The following is a 26840-nucleotide window of genomic DNA, read 5'->3' as shown; positions in this document are numbered from 1 at the left end:
AAAAAAAAAAAAAAAAAAAAAAAAAGTTTGTCACAATACAGAGAAACTGAGATTTTAGTTTTGCAAAACTACTTCATTTGATTACTTAAAGGTCTCAGGTGACTATGACAGAAAAAATAAAACACAATCACCAGAGAAAGTAGAGTATATCGGGTGGAACACATGAAAATTCAAATCTGTAAAGGAAATCCTAAAATAATTCAATACGTAGGATATTTGTAATTTACTGTGGAAAAGCCTGCATGATTTTTAAAGGGAAAATGCAACAGGACATAAACTACTCCATTATATTTGACAGAGGCCCACATCTATGTGGGAACACAGTGACTTTTAGGAATAGGTCATTTCGTGCCCAGAACACAAGGAGGCCTAGGTAACAGCACCACAAGCTTCTCAGCAGTACTTATTGATTGATTGATTGATTGATTTTAATTAGGCTTCACAGTACTGTTACGTAGGACTCACCTCTGAGAATGAGAACCATTAAATCTCCAGTACCCATTCAACCCTTCATTTTTCACCCACGATTACCAAATAAAGAGGTTGCTATATTGGTCGCTCCAAAACAAATGAACTGAAATCACCAGTTCATTTCTTAAGGACAAGGGAAGAAATGCCTGAGTTTAAAATAAGAAAAGTAATGAATATAAAGTTTAGCCCAGGAACCCAAAGACAGAAGAGACTCTCCTTTCAGGAGTTCTTTCAAGACTCATTTAAAAGAAATCTTCTCTCTTAGCTGCCTTGTGATGCCAGTGTAAATGCTCAGGATTTAATATGTGACCTCTATCAGCACCTCAAGGCAGTACTTGCCTTTGATATTTAAATTATTAACAAATACCATGTTTGTCTTCTTTGTCTCATGGCAATTGCTAGTTCATATAAATTAATCTGGTTTTTGTTGTTGTTGTTGTTGTTGTTTTTTTATTTGAAGACAATTTCAATCATGATTCTTAATCCAGAACTAAGAGAACCGTTTTTAAATAATGAAGAAAATCAAAGCTTAAAACCAGTTTGCATAACTAGGTCTATAATTTATTACTCCTGAGAGAACAAAGATACAAAATACATGTGAAAGCTACACAAAGATTTCTACAAAGTAAAAAGTAGAAAGTGGGAAAAGAGAAGGCTACAGTTCAGTGGTTACACAGAAATGTATGGCATGCATTAAAATACTGTAAATTCATGAAGTTTTTTTTAAGTGCAAATGGGGTTTGTTTTACACAGTTCTCACTGAAAAATAATGCAAATTGATACCTATGTTGTACACTCATCACATTACCAGAAAGACACCAACACAAATCTATGCATATACACATCAATATGTCTGAAGTACATTTTCTGGTTTTGTATTTGTAGGCACTGTTTACAAGTCTGTTCAATACTCAGTTTCAGAAATTAATTGGTAGCGCTGATAGAACATTTCTCAAATACTACTAACAAAGGAATTCGTTGTTTCAAATATCAAGAGGATGAAATAATTTGCATTGCCATTGATAAGCATCCAACAATCAAAGAAGTATTTACAAATCAGCAACCGTACAGATAAAGAACAGTATCAAATACTCTGTGTAAAAAGATAAATAATTAAAATGTATATTCCCACATCACAAAGAAATGTGATCATACAAATTATGGCACCATATGTTTGTGAAACATCAAAAATAAATGTAGCACAGATATCTCTTCTTATATTTTACATCAAAATGTACAGTACAATGACTGTAAAATGTCAATGGCAAAACACCCACAGTCTTCAAACTCTCGTTTCTGGTAATAGCTGATATAACTGGAGTCCAAGTTTATAAAGAAATTTTGTATTTCAGCCTTGGGCTAATATTGCTCTGTGATATTGCTAGACCACAAAACTTGCATCCTAAAAAAAGTTACATAATTTCTTTAAAATAATCTAATAGAAAGAGCTATTTTGTTATGACTGTTCTGGGGAAAGTGTGATGGACATAAACCTACTTCCCTGGGTAGCAAAATACGAGTTAAAAAAAAAAGAGAAAGTTTTATTTCTGACTAAAAATATCTAATTCTGTTAGAGTTGATTTACCATTTAAGATTTATCTATTTCAGATTTTAATGAAATCCTGCAATTTCCAAAACGTAACCAGGGATCCTTCTAAAGCACATAAATTCCAAACTGTAATTATGCATCTCATAATGACAAATGGATCAGAAAATCTGGAATGCAATCGTGTAACAGTGTTACACAGCTCAAAATGCTGATAATCTGTTCTGCATCCCTTGGGTAAAGAACAACATAATTATAGCATACGGAGGTACTTCAAAGGTTTGTCTGCACGTGTCAATTGTGGCCACATGCCAATTCCAAACAAATGCACATTTTTAAAGGCAACAGGAAATACTACAGTTAAGACTAAGGCAAAGAAAATCTTTTTTGGAAAAAAAAAAAAAAAAAGAAAAAAAAATTAAGGTGCAGAGAGATTTTCTTTCTTGTTTTAATAGGTTCAAATACTGATCAGCAGTACCAAGGAAAAGTAGTTTTACATAAAACGAAAAACTATTAAAATCTAGAAATACCTGAATTGGATCTTTGAAATCCAGATTTTTCCTGATTACCTGCAGAAGGAGTTGGGGGTGGATAGTTGGCTTCCGTGGGTTTACTGACGTCTGACGGCTCTGGTGGCGGTGGTAGCAAAGTGCTGTTAGGGCTACTAATATCTCCTTCAGCAACAAGAGTCAAGTCTGCCACATTCTCATCGTCTATCATCTGTATGCCTTCAGCTTGTAATTCTCTTGACTGCCTTTTCCATATTGTTGCACTGTTCTCATGTGCGTGTGGAATCGGAGACAATGCAGTATTAAAAGGAACACTGAAACTCTTCTGACTGTGGAGTGCTGTCAAAGCAGCTTTATGTTTATTTTCTGAATAAGCCATTTTCTTAACTGAATTTTCATTGTAGTTTTGTATGGGCTCCTGTTTTCCACTTGCTGATGTACATCCATCTTTTTCATCATTTTTTGAAACTTGCCTGCTGAGGCCTTTAGGCCCTATTGGAGTGGATGAGGATGGTTCTGGTCCAGTGGGTGGTAAACGAAGAAAGTCAGGAAGAATAAGGTCTTCTTTCCTTAGCAGTCCACGTTGGTCATCTGCTCTGTTACTTTGAGCTTTGGATATGAGTTCAAAAAATTCTATTGGGGAAAAACCCAAAATTGACAAGTTTTTGTCAGAAAGTGCAATGCCATTAAAACGTAAATTTTCAGAACATTTATTTTCCATGAAGATCTTCAATTCTTTCAATGCTGCCTTGAAATAAGATCCTGTGTTAATTAGGAACTTTTTCAATTGCAGCAATGTTCACTAGCATCTCTATAATTAAGACCATCAGGATTGCTATTGTAAGAGTTTCGCAGTTTGTAACAGCTGCAATTCACTGAGCCTTGAACACATCTTCTATTTTTATTTCCTATTTTACATGTTTAATAAATCTGTACACATACAGGTTTTTTTGCTGGTTTTTTTTTTTTTTTTTTTTTTTTTTTTTTTTTTTTTCTTTCTAATTCTTTATACAAAACAAGGCTCTGTTCTTACTAACAATGGGTTCATGTTTTATGTTCTGGATGGTACTTTACCCATCTTAACTCAAAAATAGTCATGCCATTTGAAAGCTCAGATTCAGAATGTTGTAAACTTCTTTGTTATATTGAGTTTTTTCTCAGTTTAATAATATTTTATCACAGTTCAAATTCAGTTCATGGTGTAGTTTTAATCCAGGATGTTATCATCACAGAGCATGATCAGATGATGATTTAATTAATCTCATTGTACTCTGCAGTGCAATGAATTGGTAGCATATAGGTAGTCAATAACCATCAAAAGAGCTATTAATAAGAATGATGGGGCGAGGATTTTTATAGAGTTTTTAACACAATTACAAGTGATTTACTGATCATGTCTTTACTGATGCCCAATGCTTTAATGTTTTTATATATAAATAACATCCATAGTAAAACATCATTGTTCTAGAAAGCCTCAAAACTTGGCAACAAGAAACTTATATGTCATAAGCTGATAATCATAACACTCCTCAAAAAAGAAGCATTGCAACAATAGACAAACTCTTTGGTAGTAATTATATAAAAATATGTAACTCTTAATATATAGGGTCTCTGCATATCCTATTTTTTTTTTTTCAAGAAAAAAGCACTGAGATATAGAATATTAAAGATACTTAGAAATGCCATCTCCAACAGATGAATTAAAATCAACAGAAGCACTGTTCAAAGCAAGAGCCATTACAAAAGAAAAGCACAGATTATTAGTGTTAATCTAGCATAATACAAAGTCACACATTTGCACCGGTACGACCTTATTGATAATCTAATCCTATTTGGCAGGCTTTGAAATGTATGTATAAAAATGATTTTTTTTTAAAACATGCTTTGTCAAATGCCATATAATCTGAATGTAGCCAAGATGGAAGCTTCAAAATGCTTCTTATTGCCAAAGTTTTGCAAAATGGCAGTATGCGTATTAAAACATGCAACATTTCTGAAAAGTGTCATACAAAAACATTCCTTTCTTAAATTTCAAACTTCATAAGACAGGGTTTGGGTTGGTTTGTTTTTTTCTTTTCCATTTAAAAAAAAAAACAGTCTACAACATTGTGCAATATTTTCCAAACTTGGACAAATTTCACAAAATTCAAAATAAAATGTAAAAGCCTCGAATTCTGAAGTTTTCAAATTATGTTAATGTTTTACTCAGCCCTAGGAAGAAAAATGAAGATATTAAAATACTGAAAACAAATTAACAAAATAGTAAGCAACAGAAAATAATTTAAAATGCACTAATATTTTCTAATAACACTTATGCTAACAGACATCTATTTTACAGTAAAAGCATCAGTCACGTTTTTTTTCCATTCCAGTCAGTGGATATTTATTCACAGGTGAACATTCATTTGCTCTATAACTATGCATAACCAGGCTTTGGATATGCATATTAGTTAACATTAGCAGTAAATACTAACATATAGATTAAGTATATCCTCTGATGTATATATATTTTTTTGCTACCCTAGGGCAGAGGGTGGTATGTCAACATATCTACTGCTACACCATTTTTATTCCTTTCACTCCCATCAACATCCTTCTCTTAAGAATTCAGTTCCAATGCCTTCAATAACACTTTTACTTATTTCTGCTTGTAACTATCTTTTCAGAGCAGTTACTCAATGTCAGCTAAGCTTCTGCTCTTACTCCACAGCCATCATCAGATTGTACTGCCCTTACTGTAACTGACCTAAGCAAAACATTTCAAAAACTGCTACCTGAGTAAGTTAGGGTCCACACAATTGTGCAGAACACCTTTCACTTCTACAGAATCTTATGTAAAGATGCACAGAAAGACAAGTTTCTACATACCTTGCAAAATTGCAAGGGGCATCCAATGGGATATTCAGCTGCAACTGTGCAACCAATTTCTTTTCATTTTACTTGGAATTAGGCATCTTTCACTTTTGAAAATTCCACTCGGCACTTATGTCTATCTTTAGGTACTGCATAAACTATATCTGTTTTTTTATGTAGTCTTAAAATTTTACCTTCAGCTTCAAAAGCTTTATAATTCAAACAGTATCAAACAAAAATACAAAGCTCATGACAGATTTTCAAAATGCAGTATAAACACACAATACTTTTTCCTACACAGACATAAAATTCTAATTTTTCCAAGATTATTTATGCCATTACATAAGCTATATAAAATTCACATACCCTCTGCTTCATCCAAATTTATTTTCTGACATTTTTTTTTCCCAATCTTTGCAATAGATTCTTCTCTCTTTGACAGCCGGACTTCCCTAGCATTTTTTCCATTTTCGCCTTTCATTTTGATAGAATTAGACTTTCCTAGAGTTCTTCCCTCTCCCTGCATTAGAAGGAAAGTTAAGGTATACTACTTACATTTAGGCTATATCATTATGTTCACAATTCAGTCTAAGCAAACAAAAAGTTATTTTGAAAACACCACCACAATCAATGTCTTAGTTTAATCTTGATTACTGCAAAAACACATTTGCCTTAACACTGGCCAAAAACATATAAATCATATAACATTGTTTACTTTGAAAAAATCACATTACAGAAAGGACCTTTGAATTTCAGAGTGACTCAATAATTTTTAAGTACAGATAAACTTAGATGCCAAAATAAATAAATAATACAAATAGAGAAAGCTATTGGATTCATCATGAAGACAGAAGTTCTCACAGATAAATGCTATTGACAGTGGAAATATCCCAGATGAATTACAGCTATGCTCTATCTTGTTACACAATTTGGCTGATTCAAAATCATGGATAAATGCAACTTTCAGTATACAGTTCCAGAAGGAAACGAAAGATGAACTGAAGGACAAAAATCATTGCAGAAGACTTACAGTAGATACTTGATTTCTTGAAGTAGTTACAGTTGCACTCTGTTTTACGGATGCACCTTTTTGTTTATCTGTAAACACTAAACACAAACATTGCTTCTATAACTACAAATTAATAATTTCCCAAAGTAACAGTTAAGTGACAATGATGCACAAAACAGACTTTTTGCTTTAAAATTTCACAAAGGAGTACTCAGAAAATAGCTATCAGAGCTGATATCCCTGACACTTTCACTCTCAAAGCCTACAAGAACCTCCCTCTCATCTTCAATCTTTCCTTAAACTAGCAGTACTTTCAAAGTATAAGTACTCTGAAGTTTCATTTGCATTCTCCTAAATTTAGTGTTAATTTAGAGGAAATAGGTTTCAAATCTCAGTTTCAAATTCAGTCTCTAATTCACAAATTTAGAAAATCCAATTGCAACAAGTTTTTAAAAATCATCAAAAAGAAAAGACCACTGAAAGGTGACATTCAATATTCTCCAATTACTGCCCTTTGTCACTGTTAAATGCCACAAAATGAGCCAATTGCTAGGAATGATCCTATTAAAGCCTATGATTTCAGTTTTAATAATAGCTGGCAGCACATAGGATTACAATTTTATTTATAATCCCTGAATTAATTATCCTCGAGAGTATTTAGAATGATAATTTTTTTTTCAAAATGGCAATTGATTTTATATCCTAGAAAAATGACAAACCTGCTGTTCCTCAAAAATACCTTAAAATTTATTCATAGGTCTTCTTCAAAGAGGATCTCTGTGCTAAGTCAATTCAATTTAGCCACATGTAATTTCATTTCTAAAACTATATGTTCTACATCTGTGAAAATGTGTTCTAATGAAACTGCTTCTTTCCTCTCAAGGCCGCTTATATTAAGCTAGCATGTTAATTGTGCAAAAAAAAATTGTCAGCTGCTCTGAAGTTGATTAACATACATTTTTCAAATGCTTCTGTCCACAGAAATAACAAATCATATAATTATCTCCAAAACCAAAAGCTTTAGAACTGAGATATAGGCTCTGCTATTTCCTTATGCTGAGGAGGGGGCTTATCATAGCAGTACATACAGTTGATGCACAAACTGCATCTGTCTTACTCATACAAAATGATTATTTTTACTTAATTGGCAAATTCACAGAAGTTATTTGGCATTTTATTCTCATTAATAAGACTACGAATTATAGCCTTAAATGTGCATGTGGAACTACTCAAGTATTACTTGTGCAAAATTTCTTATGGCAATGGTAAAGAGCCTGGTATAAACAGGTTTATTTATACTTCAATGTTTAAAAACGGTGTTCCTTTTTTTCTTAAGAAAAAATACATGCTACATGTACATGTTACATATGTAAATCTAACCACATTTACCTCATCTTTGTGTCAACAGAAGAAACTAAGCAGGTACAGTTTATTGAATGACTTGACATCATAAATAAAAGCTTTATAGCACCTTACCTCTACCCTTTGTTGGCTCTTTTTCATCTAGAATAACCCGCTGACCATCCAGATTAGATATAGGGACACCAAGATCAAGTGGTTCCTGCTCACCATTCTAAAGTCAGATCACAGTTTGTATACAAAAGAGAAAAAGCTGTTTTCAGAGCAAATTTACACAGTTCGACTTTTTTAAAGAAAATGAGAAGTTTCTGTTTCACTGTAACTTCTATAAGTTCTCCTCCCACCTTCTAGAAATGTTTATTTCATTTCTGTTCAGTTACTTTGATTACAGTGAGTTTAACTCATTTACGGTGTTTGGGGAAAAGAAGACACAAAGAGACAAAATAATCCAATGTATGAGCACATACAAATAATCCAGGACCATTACTGTGTATGTTTAGACAACCATTTTGTAGAGGAAATATGAGATCATTTTCTATTCTAAATTAAACATATTTTTGTAATTTTATGATTTCATTAAATGAAATTATCTTTATACCAAAGTGTTCTACAGATATTTGGAAAACATGGAGTGGTTCAGCCACTCCAGAAATGCCACAAAATGTAATTTCATTTCCTGATATTTCATTGTAACAGAATGCTAGGAAATGCTAGGCCAGTTTTTAGTAGTAGACAAGTGAAGTTAGTCTGCTTTTGCAGAACTATTCTCCATGTGGATTTGAAACAGCTTCCATGATTGCCAAGGTAACGGGAATTCACAGGATAATAGCTTTAACTAATCTCAATCAAATTCCACTGGCTAACAAAGGGAAGAGTTGGGCTCTGGAAGAAAAGCTATGTTCAAGCTCTGCTATTTCAGATGCTAGATTTATTTTGAAGGAGAATATGAAAAGATGAAGACTAGAGTTTTGAGGTATCTGGTATTAAGCATAATGGTTATGACTATTCTTCATTTTCCATATCAGTACATAGTTCTAACTACAGATTTTAATGATGTCTAATTATTAGGACAGAAAAAAAAATTCAGGAACTATCACATACTCTTCTCCAGACAGAAAATATTATAGCTTGAATTACATCAAAAGATACTTACTAGTCTTGCCACAAGCTCATTAAGATTTAAACCATATTTTGCAACCACAGGCCTTAGGACCTCTGTTACTGGTTTGGTGGGCTTAGCCTTCAAACCAACTGACCGATTGATTGGAACTAGATCCAGCCTGAAACACACAATTGCCACAGTAGGTATGAATTATTCTAGTAAAGTGTTAAAAATATATAAAATTCAATAGACAGCAAAGTTGCACTAGTTTACAACTACTAACTGCATATGGTAAAACTCCACTAACACAAAAGCAATACAAATAAAATTTCCACTGTTTCAGCTGCCAAACCTGAATGCTAGCATGAAGTACCCTAATGGCATGGTGATCCTCAGACCAACTAAACACGTGCCATGGCCCTTCCCTCTGACATTGCTCCAGTCATTATGGTCCAGTAGTGCTTCAAAGTAACTTCATGCCCACGCTGCAGCATTGGATGGAAGAAAAACATCTCTTCCCACTGTCAGAGTAACTCACAACATACTATTCCAAGTACCTCACGTAGTCCATTACTTGAGATGGGCTTGGACAAATTTTGTTCTTGTTGCTGTTCACATCAGCTTCAGCTTGAGCAGTTAAGACATTTAGATCATAAAGTATTTAGATGTCTCTAACCTAGACACAGTCATCTAACTTCTGCTTTAACTTTAACATTAACTACATTAACTGCTGTTCCATTGCAAAGGTAACCAGCAATATACTTGAGTGCACTTACAAGTTGGGGCAAAAAATGCCAGAAAAAGTATTTTTGACTCTTACCGAAATAAAGTGCGTTTTTCTAAGCGCAGGTCCCGAGACTCCAGGATGCTGCTGTCTTGGTGCAATACAAGTGGCTACAGAGCACGGGTCAGGAGAAGAAGAAGAAAGAACAAATTAATTTTTAAATATGGAATATAAAACAGCTATTTCAAAAAAAGTTTAAAAAAGTTATCCAGAACACTCAGAAAATTACTAGCATAGGTTGCATGCATTCTAGTGGATATTAATTTAAAATAAGTTAAAAGATTAACGTATATTGTGAGACCACGATCAAACTTCAGCTTCACTGTCATCAGCAGGTGCTTGGGAATTTGGTGTTTTAAAACAAGCTAAGGTCCTTCAACTTAAACTATTATAAAGGATGATTTATTAGAAAATATGGGCAGTTAGCAGTCATTAGAAGATTTAAAAGAATAGGCACCTAACTATGTAGGCATATCACTCTTCATCACTGTTATCACCTAGATTGATCATAATAATAAACTTAAAATAATAAGCATTTCAGATCCACAGCTTCTCCTGAATTGCAGATCCTTCTGTTGGAATAAGAGACATCACCTCCATTCAAGGTGAACTGCTGCCTTGGAAATTTTCTTCAGTATTAAAATTTGTACCTTAATTCCAGAATGAATTCATCTTCATAATTTTTTTTTTTTTTTTTCCCCTTAATGGAGCTCAATCTGTATCACACATCTGTTTTAGTATGTGAATACTTCTACACTCCAACCCTTCCCCCTGGACAAACTACATGGCCTAGACATCTAAATTAACCTATTACTACAAGGAAACTATTACAAACTCTTTTGCTTTCTCTAATGTGGATACCACAACCAAAGTTACTCCAAATGCAGTTTCACTAAATTCTCCTACTACTAACTAAAATTGTCAATGTAAAGCTATAGGGAGAATCAGGAAATATGTATTACTATTGAGAGAACAGAGCTTCTTATGAATAACTATGAAAAAAGCAAGCACAAAAATATGCTGTACCTTATCACCTCCAACTAAAAAAAGGTCCACTGCAGCTATGTTAATGCCATGCTTCTCACAGAGTCCAGACAGCACCTCTTTGATAGAGAATCCAGATTTAACAGCCATTTTGCTGGATGAACCATCTGGAAGGTTTACGCAGCAGTACTTGGGGGATTTCTCTTTATCTGGTACAAATGCAGGCAGTCTGGAGGCTTCAGACTTGACAAGAACAAGAAAGAGAAGTCAATGCCCAATGGAAAAACGGGGAATATGTATAAGCTTTCAGATTCTCTATGAATTAAACCAACTCAAGTCCATACTTTTAAGTATGTTTTGAAATCCTCTGGAATATCGTAATATCAAATGAATATACATCATGAAAGAAAAAAACATCAGATGACAATGTCACAGCACAAACCTTAATTTGAGAACAGACAATGTTGTAGACTGTTGAGTGTGTAAAACAGATTACAGGATTCTGGTGTAGAGAACAGAAGAACAGAGAACAACTCTCAATCAAAGAAGTGTAATAACTAAACCAAACCTTATTTAGATTCCTAATAGTTAAGTTTCTATACACAAGAATCATCCACTGAGGTAATAATTACCATTGGCACATTATGAATCAACACTTAAGTGACAAGAACACCTACAAGCACCAGGTTCCTCAAAAAAAAAAAAATTTCCTTTTCCTCCACAATCATCTAAATGCTATATATACAAATGCAGCATATTTAAATATTTTTTAAAAATCACTTAATGGTCTTTTTTTTTTTTTTTTTTTTTTTAATTAAAAAGGGGAAGGAAGCACAACGTTACAGGTGAAGGGAAAAGGACATAGCATAAACCATTATCCTACAGTAACAGGAGAACAATAATAGTATCACATAATACCAGAAGTATATCTGAAAATTTAACAAAAAGCCCACTTATATATTTAAAAACACAGGATCACAGAATGGCCAGGGTTGGAAAGGACCTCAAGGATCATGAATTTCCAACTCCCCTGCCACATGCAGGGCCACCAACCTCCCCATTTAATGCTAGACCAGGCTGCCCAGGGCCCTATCCAATCTGGCCTTGAACAGCTCCAGGGACGGGGCATCCACAACCTCTCTGGGCAGCCTGTTCCAGCGCCTCACCACTCTCTCTGTAAAGAACTTTAAAAAAACACTACAGAAATACCATTTTCAGCATTCTCTTAGGCTATTCATTATGCTTTTCCTGTTTTTTTTCTTGCCTCTTCCCATCCAAATCTCAATAACTTTGCAACTTAATCAGCTGGAGTAGGAAAGAAAAAAAGGGGGTGTTGTTCACAGCAGATGGGTCTTTCTGGTTTTTAAACTAGTACTTCTCTGCAATAGAAATAAACATAACTTTGCCATGCGTAGGCAAAATTACAGTTGCTATAATCCAGTCCATATAGCAGTTTAGAATCTATTTATCATGGTTATCAAAAACCTTTTCAAAATCCTTTTTTTTTTTTTTTTAAATTATTTCTCCATCTCAACCTAGGAGAAATAAAATTAAAATTATAAAATTATGTTCTATTGTTAAATGTTGCATTTCATTCCTTTCACACAGTGAACGTAGAATTTGATGGTTAGAAAGCAGTGTCTTCACTGATTATTTCCATACATACTAACACAAAAAAGGTTTAAAATCAAATTCCCTACCTCTTTTCTCACATTAAAGGCGCAGAGTTAATCATGATGACAAGAAGAAAAACACACAACTTTAAGAATATAAAAATAAAAGAGGAACAACAGACACACTGGTATCAACACTGGTTAAACGGAGGAAAACTCTGCATCATTCAAGGATGCTTTCCCTAAGTATTACTTCAAGCAAATTACTTCACACATCTTAGAAAGTTAACAATTCGCTGTTTTCCCTGTTTCCCACTTTATTTTTAAGAGCCAGCCATTACCAAGTCAAGACTAGCTGTTGAAGACATGGAGCCTTGGGATTCCCGCCTGTATGATAATCCATTGGACTGAATAGAATCTGTTCATGGGAAGAATAAACAATCAGTAAAAATGTTTATTTTTATTACTTGTTACAATACTGAAAAATTGTTGTAGAACATTAGCTTCTGCTGTCAGAGAAATCGCTTTTTCACTACATGAAAAAAAAAGTATTCATACTATAAATGAAACAATATTTGGTCGAGTTATGTAACCCCTGAACAGCCTGATTTGTTTTTGTATTCATTTTTTTTTTTATTCCTGAGATATTTTTTAAAAGCCTATTATTCTTAAAACTTTAAAATTAGTTAACCTTCTCACATATTTTGAGGTGCTATAAATGCGTTTTTAGACTGTAGGCTTAGTGTCAGAAAAACTAAGATCTTGTGACAGTCTCTTTAAGAAGTCTATAATCTTAGGAAACACCTCTCATAACTTTTTGTATGTGAGTATAGTAAGAACACAACTATTCAAAATTATCTAATGGGACCAGAGCTTTACTAGAAAATAGACAAGAAGAATCCACAGACATCACATTCTCTAAATCTGCTACTTCAAAGAAATTTTGAGTTAATCCAGCACATTCAGCTCTCCCTCTGGAGGCCATGTACTGGTGCATTCAGAGTAGAAGTCTTCCCTAAACTCTTGGAAACAGTTTAGTAACAAAACAACAGATTACAATGGTTTTCACAGCTCTGACTCTTCTTCCTTAGTTTTTGTCAGGAAAGAACTAAACATGGAAAGTCATTTCCTAACAGGAAGCATGAGTAGGGTGTTCAGAAGCATATGTGCTTCTGTGGTAAAGAAAGAATGAATGCTAGGTCAATGTTGAAGGAATTTTTAAATATCTAGCTATAGCACTACTTGTATGTACAGCTCCTGAACTTCTCTGCAAAGAGCTGAAATTATCTTACTAAAAAAAATAGTAGCTCTCTGCTAGAAAAAGCAATCAGCAGCACAAAGAAGAGCAGAGTGTACTGTAAGGCAGACAACTGTCTCTTAGAAGTAAATAAGGTTAAATATTTTCATACTTTTATTTATTTTTATACCTGCTTTTTTATGAATTTCACAGTAATAGTAGCCACCCTTTGGCCTTCTGATTAAACAGCATCTTTTCCCTCTGTCACACCTACAGACGTGCTAAGTGAACTCAGTATGAGAATTACATCTACTGCTGAAACAACTATGCAACAATGTAAAACGTGAACACTCACCATTTTGATAATCACCATTTTCCTTTCTCTTCTGTGATTTTCCCAAACTCTTACTTCTTGACCATGAGAAAAATGTCCCCCTTTTTTTCTTCTCAGTATCCTCCTCTCCTGACTCTTCATTTAAGGATCTTCCTGACTTTGATTTACCACTTAGCTATCACCAAAAGACAATTAAATTATTGGCTGGAACACAACTATAAGCATGTCATCTAAAACAACCCTTCCTACATTTCTTCCTGATGGTCAGGTTAACCATCACCTCTACTGACTTAATAATTATGAAACAAAAAGAAGCAAACAGACAATGGGTATGAACTACTATGCAAGGCCTATTATTGACAGTAAGCCATTTAGAGCTCCTGTAAATATGAAAGAATTCTCCACAGCTTACCATTAACTGTGGAAAAGCCTTCAGCCCTATTTTTATAAGAAGGAATTTCCCTTTAAATACTTCAGAGATTTTTCCTGGACTAAGCTGAAACATGAACTGCACTTAAAAATAATGGCAATTTACTGCTTTATATTTACATGTACAATCAAACTATTTATTAGTGCTGAAGAATACAGGAATAATTGCTATTAAGCTAAAACTGTTTTTAACAAGCTACTACTCTTGTTAGATTATTAGACTACTCCTTAAAGCACTACTTTTAAAGGTTCCTCATAGAAATACATAAAAGCAGATGGGCTAACATGTAGAGCTTGACATGAAAAATGCTAAGTTATAATTTACCCATACAGTTATGTAATACTACGGTGGCATCATCTTGATGAAGAAGATAAACTCTAATGTTAGGAGATCAGTAAGAGAATGTGTCCAATTTTTAAGCAAATGCATCTGCTTTACACAGAATCATCTTTTGGTATAAGAAATTCAAAGCCCATCTTCCACAAAAATGAGCTAAGCTAGGTTAAGATTTCTCAATTTCTGATTGTGCTCTCAGCAAAAGCTAAAATATCTTAATTCCAATAATCTATCAAAATAAGTCTCTCAACTGACGTATGACAATAATCCCAAGTTTTTATTTGTAAATAGATTTATATAATAATATAGATTTCAAATTCTAATCAAGAATTCAACAGCTAAAAATCTGAATCAATGTTAAGGATTAAAACAAAGTGTTTTCGTGAATAGGTAAACATTCTGTAAATTTAATATTTGCCAGCATCATGAGGCAAACATTCTACTTGGTTTTTATGTATGGTCTTTCAACTTTTTAAAGAACTTGAAAAACAGTATTTAAGAGCATTTAGATTTCAGATAACAACAAAATCAAAAGTAACCTTTTTTGGTGTTGAGATATTGGACTTCTCTGAACTAATACTGTGTTTAGAAGTGGGGCTGCTGGGAACACGCTGCGGATCAGGAAGAGTCCGACCTTCAACTTCGGCTAGGATGCATTCTTGGTAAAGGGGGGATTTGAGAAAGCGAGTATAGCTATCAAACTTCATCAAGTTAAAAATCTGAAAGTGAAATACAACAGATAACAGTTAGGCAAGCTTAAATGGCACATGAAGAAAAGATGCTATTTCAGCCAACTTCCACAAAGCTCAGCACACGAACATAGCAGAAGGCACGATTTTGCTTATGCCTGGTTAAGTACATTGTCCCAAATTAAAAAGAAGTACAATTTGACACATTAAGTACAGGTTCAGACAGATGCCTATTTCCTGACAACACCAACCTCATATCTTATCTGACACTGTATTTATGTCTGCACAGTCTATGCAAAGAACACAACAAGTAGCTACTTGAAATATTTTCAAGAGATATTACATCAGTTCCATAAATTACTTAGTATTTGTTAAATTATACAAGTGCATTTTAAGGCAGCTGTGAATGAGAAAAGTGTTTATGGTCTAAGACTCAGAAAAATGATATATTGCAGTATAAAATAGTAATCAATTACAAAATTTACACGTTTACTATTGACACAGGAAGGAGCAAAGAGCTCTTTATAGGATCCTTAACATAATGTTTATAGGCCAATCGTAAGAAACAAAGTATCAGTGACTTTGGAGGATCCAAAAGTCAATGTAGCATAAATAAGACTTAGTAAAAGAACAGGTTACCTAAGATGGCTGTTCTGAGTACAATTAACACACACCTGTATACCAGGAGGAAATATCTGAGGCTAATTTAGCCAAAGCTAAATTTATGCAAGGAAAGGAAAAGTTTTTTTTAATCAACTGCTAAGCTATTTGGATTTTTTTACTCTATTTTTGCAAACCTACAGTTTTAAGTCAATTCATATTCTACCTCTGCATCTTCTCTCATGATTAAACTAACTACACATGATCTGAAAATCCAGTATGAATAGCTCTTTCAACATGACTGATTTCCTACAAGAGAAGAATGGTATGCTGGCTATGGCATTCCCAATAGTCTACAGAGAAGTCCAGCATTAAGCCACAATGGGCCTCACTGTAGGCAGAAAGCATTTTTCAGACTGAGAGACAACCTTCTCAACAAGCCTCAGCTCAAAGCTTTACTGTGAAACAGCAAGATAGAGCAGAAGGAATTTGATGCTGCAGTGTCACAGAAACCTAATGCAATCTGTATGCTGGCTTCCAACTTCTGTTCTCACCTTCCCTCATACATTTCCATTCTGTCTTAGTTGTTACCTGTTGTTTCATTGGACCCTCTAACCAATTGCTTTCACATGGAAAAAATACCACTGTAGGGTTAGTTTTAACAGTTTAATGTGCTTAATGTGTGAAACAGCTGAACACGAAGCCTAATGAGCCCTCAATGCAGTGTCAGTGACCCTTCCCAATTGACAAACTGCTCACAGAGGGAAACCTCTCTATGAAAAACACAACCCACAGTTGCACTGGTGAAATGCAAAAAGGCAGCATATCATCTTCAAGGCAAGGCTCAACAAATGGCATGGTACACACAACACACACAGCTGCAGAAACAGTGAGTTCTGTTGAACTCAAAGAATATTACTGCTGTATATTACACAAAATAAAGATAAGTAATTATAAGAATTAAAACACTTCAATCTCATGGACTCACAGATACACTGTTGATACAAGGTTATCAGGGAAAAATGGAAACAGCCTGCATACTCCATATAAGCAGATAAACATAGGATATTATTTTGCAATGCAGCTAAAATCTTGAACTTTAATAGTCTGAGTAATGACTGTATTAATTCATTTAGACCTGATCATCTGCCCTGTGCTATATTGCTATATCACATTACAGCACCAATTTCCCACACTTAGCATTATCATCATTTACACATATTAGTGATTTTTGTTTACACGTTAGTGATTTTTGCTTATTTGGAAACAGGTAGTAGATATTTCTTCTTGCAAAACTCTAAAGAGAATGTTCAGAACTCCACTACAATTCTACCAGTAACACTCTATTCCACAGCATCATGTAATGCTTGTCAGATCATACAAATCAACACCTTTACACTTTATGCTCAGGACTGGAATTCCAGAAGTCTTGTGATAACACAAATGCAGAGCATTCTCAATATTAATGTGGCATCACTATTGTGAGCTGAACATTGAAAGTCAGTGGGTGTGTTGCACAAATTAGTCATACATCCAAAACTCCGTTCTCAAAGTCATAGCAGCCACCAGGACCACAAAACTGACTTAGTGAAACCAAGATACAAAGTCAAGCTTGGCAGTCCATTACCCAGCACCTAGCTCAGCTGGGTAGCACATCTGTAACTTGTTTGGCACACCTAGCAGCAAGGCTGCTCAATTAAACTGAAGTTAATTCTCACTCTCTTTACGTTATCTGCCAGTGAGATGAACAGGTATGAGGGATGTGAAAACTACAGATGCACTGTCAATTTAGAGAAGCAGGACAAGTCCAGGCAAGATCCAGGCTGGGATCAGACCCACAGCTAGTAGCTTCATACTAGCATTTTCATCCACCTCCAACTTGAGGACACAGCATTTTCATTGGACAAGGAAAACCTGCATCAGCCCAGCCACAACACTCACAAGAACACCTTCTGTTCCACCCATAAAATGGGAAATGAAGAAGAGGTCCGCAAAGCCAAGATGAGGAGTGCACGATAAAGCGCCTGAGATCACGGCTGGCAATTCCCACAGAAGTCTCAGACCTTGGTAGGTGAATAAGGAGTGGCTGTACATTTCCTTATATGATAGAAGCTGCCAATGAAGCAATTACAACCTACCCTTCTATCTCCACTTTGCAGATGGAGGAACTCAATACACCCATCTGCTCTTAAATCCAAAAGCATGAAATCCAATGTTGCACTCAGAACAAGATTGTGATTTGCTCAATTTATCCAGTTAAAGCAACCTCCTTGATTCCTACATACCATGATCTCATGATTATTTCTAATGCTAAATTGTTAGGGTGGGGAGTTTGAATTACTTGGAGAAAAGAAAAGGAGAAACTCAAGTTCTGCAGAAAATGTAAAATATATCCTGTTGTTACATAACTGTTCTGAACATCAAGAATTATTTAAAATGCATCCACTTCAGAGGTCTTCAGTTTGAACATCAACATTTTAACAAGCTCTTTGACAGTTCTATTAAAGCAAAAGGGAATGACTCCTTCAGTAAAACAGAGCATATTTTACAAACCACTTTAACCAAAATTACATTCTGTTTCTGTACACAACTGTGCGCTACAGAAAAAGAATTAGCAACCAGATGCAAACACAATATGCAATGGTATTTCATCACATGGTACTACTTCCTTGTGCTAAATCTTCATTTCAATTATATTTTTCAGATCTAAATAATGGCAATTTCCTATATAATTGCATATGCACAGAAAAAATCAAGAAGCGTTCCTTTATGCAGCCTTTTACTATACTGCTAACAGAATGTCTATCATCTTGATCTCTTTTTTATAGGTATTAAGATATTCAGCATGAAAAAATAGTTTTAGACATTTCACAGCACTTCACATGAAAAGATAACAGACATAAGTGTACAAAAGTTATGCTTTCTGTGGTTACCTGAAGTTGCTGTTCCTTGAACATATCTGGATGTGGAGAATTGAGAATATCATCTGCCAGCTGTGCCTGGCTATCAATATTAACAGGGGTTGTAGCTTTGCTACACAAAAATTTACTGAAGATCTCCCGAGCTCTGTAAGAAAGCTGCAGAAAACAAATATTTTCCATATGAATTTTTATACAATTTTGCAAATGCTTCTTTATACAGCTGGTTTTTACACTGATATATTCTGTTCTAAAGAGAGCCATTCCACTTTCATAAAGTATATAAACATTTTTCATTTAGCAGCTTTTGTTAGCTTTATTCAGATAATTTTTTTCCTTTAAAATTACAAGTGCTCATCAAGTATTTCTTAAGCAGTAAAAGCTGCCAACAAAATAAAATTTAGACTCTGAAAATAACAAGAGTGCTATATTAAGAAGAATCTGCTATTTTAAGAAGAATATTAACTGCTATTTTAAGAACACGCTATCTGTTCTAAATGTTTCTAGAATTTCTAGAAGTCAGAAAAATGTATATATACATTTAATACTCACTGCTAAAAAACATTAATGCTCTAATTTTATCCTGTTTACTGTGAAACACATTCTGGAAATAATGAAAAAAAACACATTAATCTCAGCTTAGAAAAAAAACGTAAGACAGAAGAAAGTCTGAAGGGGGAAAAAAAATTGACGTCCAAGCAAACGCAAAGAGGTACTGGGAATCCATTTCCACAGTGTAAACACATTTTAGACACCTTATCTTGGCAAGTATAGACAATCCAGCTGAAGGAGTACAACAGAGGCTAATTTTCACTTGTCGTCACGTTAACTTTTTGTGCACTACTTTGCACTGGGTTAGCCAGTTTTCAATATCCAAAATACTTCAGCCCATTCTTACAGCTACCTCTGAACTCTACTGAAGCCTAAATACACCCAACATCTCAAAACTGGGACAGCACTCTTAGGAGACTGAGGCTCCAACACCATTTTAGTGAAATCACAATGCAAAGATCAAGCATAATTCTAATAATTTTAACGATATTGAAGAAGTATCAGTTTCTAGCAACTAACACCACGTACTGAAACACAGCACTGATTTACCTCTTTTTTATCATGTGCGGGTACATGATTAAAATATTCACAAGCCTGCCAAAATAAAATATTTTCTTCACTAAATTCCTTCCGAAGAAATTCCTAGGGGGAAAAATAAACAAATAATTAAGTGCATCATAAAAAAAAGAAGTTACCTGCAGTTTTGGACAATGCTAACAATTCAGTATAACAGTCCAGTTAGCTTTCAAAGCAAAAAATCAATGCACATCCAACATGTGCCTAGCACTTTTCCTCCCTCATTCCTTTCTAAATGTAGACAGTTGAGAATAAGACATCAAGTTACAATCAAGTTGTTTCCACATACAAAGATGAAGCCTGAAATTAAGTACCATCTACACTAGTGAATAAACTTTTGAGAACCATTTTAATATTTTAAAACAACTGCTTTAAAATACATTGTAAATCCCATGCCTTTAACTGCGGTTCTGACAGTATAATAGGACAGATAATTATCAAACTGTGTACATAATCAATTCTGTATTCATTACAACAACTTTGTGTATCACATGGTTGCTATATAAATCTTTCATCATTTATGTGGCCAGATGGGTTCTCCTTAGAAAAGACAGTCTTAGAAAGAAAGAAAAAAAAGTCTCCCACTACAACAAACCCTAATCAGTACATTTATGTTATAGCATCCAAAGGTCCAAATAAGGACTGGGATCCCATTCAATTCAAAAAATGTACAAACACGAGCTGTCCCTGATTCAAACCTGTATAGCTCAATTCTGTGTCAGCATATGTTTCTTGAGAGTATTTTACTTGGTAGGAAAAAAAAGGGTAAAAAAGCTTAAAAAATTAACTTGGTTGTCTGAAAATCACCCAGTTTGCTTATGCATTAAAGATTTAAGCATCAGTGCTCAAATGAAATTTTTAAGTTAGTCTTTTTAAGATTCAGGGCGTCCAACTGTGGGAAAACAACTGAGGCAGACCATAATACAAGGAATCTAAATCCACTAGCAGCTTATCAGTTTAAACCAGAAGGTCCTGTAATAGCTGATCTGAGACAAAGAAAAAAAAATTCCAGAGAGAGTAGTCAGGAGACTTTGCTGCATTTTACATGTAATTACAGATTGGACGAGAAACAAATGAGTGAGCAGGAACTACAACCCAGCTGCCTGCTTCCCCATTCACTGCCTTCACTACAGATCTTGCAGTGAATCTCCTGCTTGCTTTCTTTTTGGCTACATAACATTGGCACAGCTGGCTACAAAACAATTAGGAAGACTGAATGGTGCCACACTTGGACCAGTATGTAGCTGTCAAATGGCTGGGAAGCTGGAGACTTTGGTTTGAACCACTTGAGGAGGGAACCGCAATCAATTCTTTCACTTCCTCGAGGACTGCTCTCATCAACAGACTATTATGCAAAATGTGAGTATTTGCAAAACATGCAAAATCTCTCCTTAGCAGGTAATTCCTGCTCTGTGACAAAACTGTCCTCAGGAAAGGCATCTAAATGGACCAAGATTCTTACTATGCAATCATAAATTAAATGACTTTGAGGTTCTTGAGCACAGATATTTTTATCTTTTGGCTAGATATAGAGGTGATTCCCTCTTGTCCCGTGGTTTTTCTGAACTTGTGAACTTCCTCTTGAAGGAATGTTAATTTCGTTCAGCCACCATGACTCGCCTTCACGTCAGACTTCACGACAATGAGCTGACCAGTATGCAGGTTGCAGGTAAATAAACCTAAGTCATGGCCCTGGATCTCTCCTGAGGCTCAACAAAATCATGGTGTGCACAGTAAATGTCAGAATTCCCTAATTGTTCTTTAAATTGGTATTTCTTTGACACATACACTTTTGTAAAGTTAAAAAAAATAACTTATTTTTTGTATTTTTTTTATGTTTGAGATTGCCTTTTGATGAAATGAAATGCAATTTTAACCTTTTAATCTGAAAATGCCAGCTACATTCAAACTTTTATCTAAAGTTTTCAACAGTCACAACACTGAAAAAGACTTCAACAATTTCTTATGTTTACATAAATAAATCTACTGATGAAGCAATGAGAAACAATGACTGAGTTTTCACTACAACTACACCACTGTTCAGGCAGAACTGAATTTTTCTTTCCAAATAAAGAGAATCTCAGTATCTAAGCAGAAATGGTAACACTTTGGCTACTTTGCTGAGAAAAATGGAAAGATAGGGATTTTAATATCTAGAATGTATCATTTTGTTTTTATTTTCTGTGTTTCCTCAAATGGGTGTTTGCTGTTAATTTGTTTTCCAGGTTCCTTCACCATTTAAGATTCCTTCACCATTTGTGTGTCCAGTAAAGGAGCTATTGCAGATTCCAATAATATAAACTCTTATATCATAAGTTTCTTTACATTCTTTTTGTTAAAACTGGTTTGGACAGCACAAGAATTCCTTCTATAACATATCCAGAATTAACAACAGATCTCCAGTGCAATGATGCAAAACCTTATAGAGCTGGACTACCTCAAAGAGTTAAAATAAAGATGATACAATGCACAGCGTTGTAAATGCCCTGTGTAGATGCTGATGCTTTGCAAATACTCAACAGTACTCTCCTGCAAGCTGCAACTTTAACCACTGCTCTTAAGCTACCTAATTACTTCCTAAATTTTTCTAAAGAATTTTAGCAGGAAGCCAAGCCTCTGTATCACCAAAAAAAAAAAAAAAACCTTCTACATGGATTTCAACACTTCAGCAAGGCTTTCAACATTTCAGGCAAATGTGAAAACGTCACTAATTCTTTCATAACTAATAAAACTTGCCTTTTTCTTATAAAAAAGCTACAGACATAAGAATAAACAAATATCAATGTTATACACAATAGGAAATCTTACTAAAAAATCATATACAATGCAGAATATATCCTCAACTTTTACCTGAAGCTTTGCTACTCAGAAATGCAAGGAAATACATCTATTTTCAATGACAAATCAGTCTGAATTTTAAATATGTTTAGATGATAACTATGTAAGTCTCCTATTGCATGTCCTATGCAAGCACAGCATCATGAAAGTAAAAAGAACACGGAAAAATTACTGATATCAGGACGTTTGAAAAGCCTCATACTACCTTTCAAAGCTTACCGAAAAATACTTAACACCAACAGGATCCTGAAGAAGTCGCTCAAATGAAACTGCCCAGCTTGCAACTCTCCTTTCTCGAAGTCGTCGACAGCTCTGTACGCTGGGAAGACTCGCATTGCTGCTGAGGCTATTTTCACTGATGCAGTCTTTTAAATCAGCGCTATTCAGCTCTGTTACAAAACAAACAAAAACAAATTTGTCAGATTAATATTCACTTCTACACTCCTCTACAGCATGGTTTTCTTGATTTAATATGCCTCCTTCGCAAGCTCATAGCTAGGCAGTCTTCAAAATATTTCTCCCTATTTCCACGCTCCTAAGGAGCTAATGTTCCTGAGTTCATGGATGGTCATTCCTAATATTATCCAAGGAAGGCAGACATCTAAAAACCCATCATTTACCAGAAAGTGGACAAACGCCTATCTGATAACAGGACATAGCAACCCTTCCAACGCTTCTCAATCAGTGGCCAAGGACTCCGTGCTTCATGAAATTAAGACATTTCTGTTAAAAGGCTGAAAAATTAAGGCACAATTCCTCAACAATTAAGTTGAGGAAATTAATACCAGAGGAGACATCAAACCTCTACATAGACCTACATAGACTTCTGATCCTACATAGATCTACATAGACTTGTGATAACTTTATGTATTAAACCAAAACAATCTTTGACCCAGTAAACAGAATACACACAAAAAAACTGTTAGACAAGTGGCCACTTGCTCACACAGTGGAAAAGTGAAAGAGACAGCTCTTCGAAGTAAGAGAGAAAACTGGATACAACAGGATTTTATTCACAAGCTTGTCATTTTGTCATATTGCAGGTCCTTTTACAAACCACTGCTGCTTCCATCTTTCAGTTTACACGAGTGTAAAATCAGAACAGAAGTACTCAGAATTACTAACTTCATAGATGTGGGCTGAGTTTTGATTAATTCTGGAAACACAACTGAACAAAGTGTTGAACAATCCTGTCTGATATAAAATGGACCCTGCTCTGAGCAGAACATCGCGTTAGAGACACGTCAGACAAACTAATCTTGATGTGATGAAGGAATAAAAAAAAAAAAGTTGAAAAATAAGTAGTAATAGATACAGGAAAATAATATCCCCAAATAAAATAGATAATGTCCTCAATAATTCTATACCAAATGGAAAACAAATCTAAAGCTCACTATAAATTCAAGGGAACTGAATTCACAAGTGGTGAGAAATGGCCTATTCCTTACAGAGACGTTTTTACTGTAGTTTATTTTCCACAGTTAGACATTCAGATAAAATAAAAGGAGCGATTTCACTCAAATTACTATTTTATAAGATCTCTCAAGAGCTACTTTTCTGCTGTATATTCAAAATGACTTCACATTTCCAAACCCTATGTTAAGAAACACGGTCATTCATAAAGACAGTTAAAAAGACAGAATAAGTCCTGAATCTTCATTTTTAAATGTATTCTGTAGCTAACAAATATGTATTAAGATGTAAAATCTAACTACTATAATTTTCTGCAAGGAAAGTTTTTGTTTAAGAAAAATATAACAAAACGAATTAGATTAGAGGGAATGAAATGGATAAATTGATATAATCAACAAGGAAAATGTTTAAAAACAACAATAATAATATAAGATCCACCAAATAATGCTATGTTTCCTTATAACAAATATTTATTCACTTTTTCCCAAAAGACACATCAGAGAGCATAATTGAGCCAACTGTTGGCCTCATTAGAGAATACCTGTCACCACAGTGAAACTATTGTGAAAGAAGCTAATGTGAATCTGAAGAGAATTACGACTAAATTTATTACCTGGGGTATTTTGCTTTAACTCTGCAGGTGGATGTGTTTTATTTCACAGTCCGGGATATAAATAGACAGCCACTGCTGGAACAGTTTCAGATGTTACTAAGCCCAGATACCGCCCCCCTGCGAGAGGGTTCAATGCCCGGAGATCTCTAGTGATGAATGAGGAACATTTCCTAGGCACTCTCAGGTGAACTCAGAAAGGCAAACTCGTCCCACATACCAAAGTGCTTAAACCTACATGTCTGACATAGGGAAATTAGGGTGTAGCCACAAGAAGTGCTCAATGGCAAGCCATGGGGCCTCAGGACTAGGAGGGACTGCAAAATGGTAGGCCTGGCAGTCACCAGAAGGTCAGTTTCTCCCTCCTCCAAGGGCAGCTGTTCCAAAACCCTACGGCAGGGAAGACGACCAAATTGCAATTACTGTCTGGGTGTTTACACCCGTCCCTGACTGCTAACTACCTCTAATTGCTAGCAGCTGCTCACTCCACTGGGTCGGAGTTGTACTTGCTATAAACTCCACTGGCTTCTCATTCCTGACATGCTGCCGACTATGGAGATTCAATGCAAACAAACAAATCAAAGAAAGATGGCATTTTCAACACCTTTGTGAGCTACTAGCACAGGCCCTCCAAAGTGTTAAAGCAGTGTTAAGGGCTTTCTCATTCTTAGTAAGCTGTTTCTGTTCTGTTGGACTTGATCTAGCTAACTCGAGTTTTCCAGGAGGTACTATTAACCCTGACACCTTAAAAAGAAAACGCAGTCAGCTTGCTCTAAACATACATATATACAGATTTCTGCTGGAGTACCTGTTAGCACCAAAGCTATACAGAACAAGAAAATTTCTCAGAAAAAGGGCTGGTTATCCTTAACTACATATATCAGTGGCTGGAATATAAACCATCACAGCACAGTGCAAGCATCCTGGTGTATAACTTAGAATCAGAAGGAAAAAAAAAAAAAGGCAGTTGGGGAAAACATCACCAACTATAACACTGGTACGTAATCTATCCAGGAGTGTATAAACTGTACTCCAGTTTCTCTCCCCTTGCAGAGGAATGTTTCCTATGTAAGCCTTCAGCATCAGGTTTCCTGACTCACAGCTCCTCCATACCTAACTACACACAGCCCACCTCAGAATAGAGGAATAGTGACACTTTCTAACTGAGCCCTTTATTTCCCTTAGTGATCCAAAAGCCCCAATTCCTCAAACTCAAGCACTCTAACCACACAGCTGTGCAAAGCAGCCTGCTCCTCCTTGTAAGGTATTTTAAAAGGGAGGATTAGCTATTGGGAATATCAGGATGCCAAAGGAGGAGGGTGCTGTGAAAAACTTTACTCAGGAGTATGGAAGGCAGCACAGAGTTGAGAAAACTTCCCAAACACCTGCCTACCATATTTAAAAGAAGGCTACTTATTTAACAATCCTGAGCCCAGGGAGCCTAACTTTCTTTCTGTCCTATCTAAGAATGTCTGAATCAAGCAAGGAATAACCACTCTCTGTGCAAACTCAGTTTCATTTATTATCTTCATCAAACACAGAATAGAATTGAGAGGCTGCTTTCTAAAATCCACACAAAGACTATCTCTAACACCTTTTGTGTTTACACATGTTGTGGTTTTATTTAATTTACAACAAAAAAAGAAAAAGCATTATGTAAGAAAATGCACATACTTCATCAAGAAGATCTTCGAAGTATTCAGGATAAGATGGCTTTGAAAGTTTTGATCTAAGTAATATAAGCACTAAGAAAGAAAGCAACTGAAGATGTTTTTGTAAGCATTTGTTCATAAGATCCATGTATATTCTAACCTGCAAACATTTTTTTTTAATATATAGCTTGTATTGTAAGCAGCTCCACGTACTCCTTGTAATGATCTGAACACATACATTCACGCAATGAAAGTATTCCAGTTAACCACTAAGTACATTACCTGGATAAAGCTGATAGGAACCACAGTGGTGCCACTTAATCAAATACTTCAAGGCATTCAGTGCAAGCCATCTTTCTGAATCCATACCAAGTTCAACTGTAATGTCCCGGAACCCATTGGGTGCAAGTTGCTCTTAGTGCCCA

At 35.0% G+C, this 26840-nt stretch overlaps 1 protein-coding gene across 8 annotated transcripts in view; it reads right to left on the bottom strand.

The window, feature by feature from the left end:
• The window catches only part of RGS12 (regulator of G protein signaling 12), a 279183-nt gene that overhangs the window by 207334 nt on the left and 45009 nt on the right, over positions 1–26840 (bottom strand). For 5 of the 8 annotated variants that reach the window (XR_008206844.1, XM_052683081.1, XM_052683087.1 and 2 more), the window contains 13 exons: positions 22960–23129; positions 19876–19968; positions 18790–18933; positions 15107–15286; positions 13823–13976; positions 12572–12648; positions 10660–10860; positions 9670–9743; positions 8901–9027; positions 7865–7961; positions 6410–6486; positions 5746–5899; positions 2548–3159 (listed from right to left, as the gene is read on the bottom strand). Coding sequence is in view for 6 of the 8 variants with exons in the window: in XM_052683081.1 (XP_052539041.1) it covers positions 2548–3159; positions 5746–5899; positions 6410–6486; positions 7865–7961; positions 8901–9027; positions 9670–9743; positions 10660–10860; positions 12572–12648; positions 13823–13976; positions 15107–15286; positions 18790–18933; positions 19876–19968; positions 22960–23129 (2160 nt within the window). In the remaining 2 variants the exon portion in view is untranslated. Of the gene's footprint in view, positions 1–465; positions 618–2547; positions 3160–4125; positions 4738–5745; positions 5900–6409; positions 6487–7864; positions 7962–8900; positions 9028–9669; positions 9744–10659; positions 10861–12571; positions 12649–13822; positions 13977–15106; positions 15287–18789; positions 18934–19875; positions 19969–22959; positions 23130–26840 lie in introns of those variants that run through there. The other 3 variants (XR_008206845.1, XM_052683083.1, XM_052683084.1) reach the window with 3 other exon arrangements.

The sequence above is a fragment of the Tympanuchus pallidicinctus genome, unplaced genomic scaffold (assembly GCF_026119805.1).
Source record: "Tympanuchus pallidicinctus isolate F22 unplaced genomic scaffold, pur_lepc_1.0 scaffold2, whole genome shotgun sequence".
Classification (NCBI taxonomy): Eukaryota; Metazoa; Chordata; class Aves; order Galliformes; family Phasianidae; genus Tympanuchus; species Tympanuchus pallidicinctus.
This window is presented reverse-complemented; position numbering and strand designations above follow the sequence as displayed.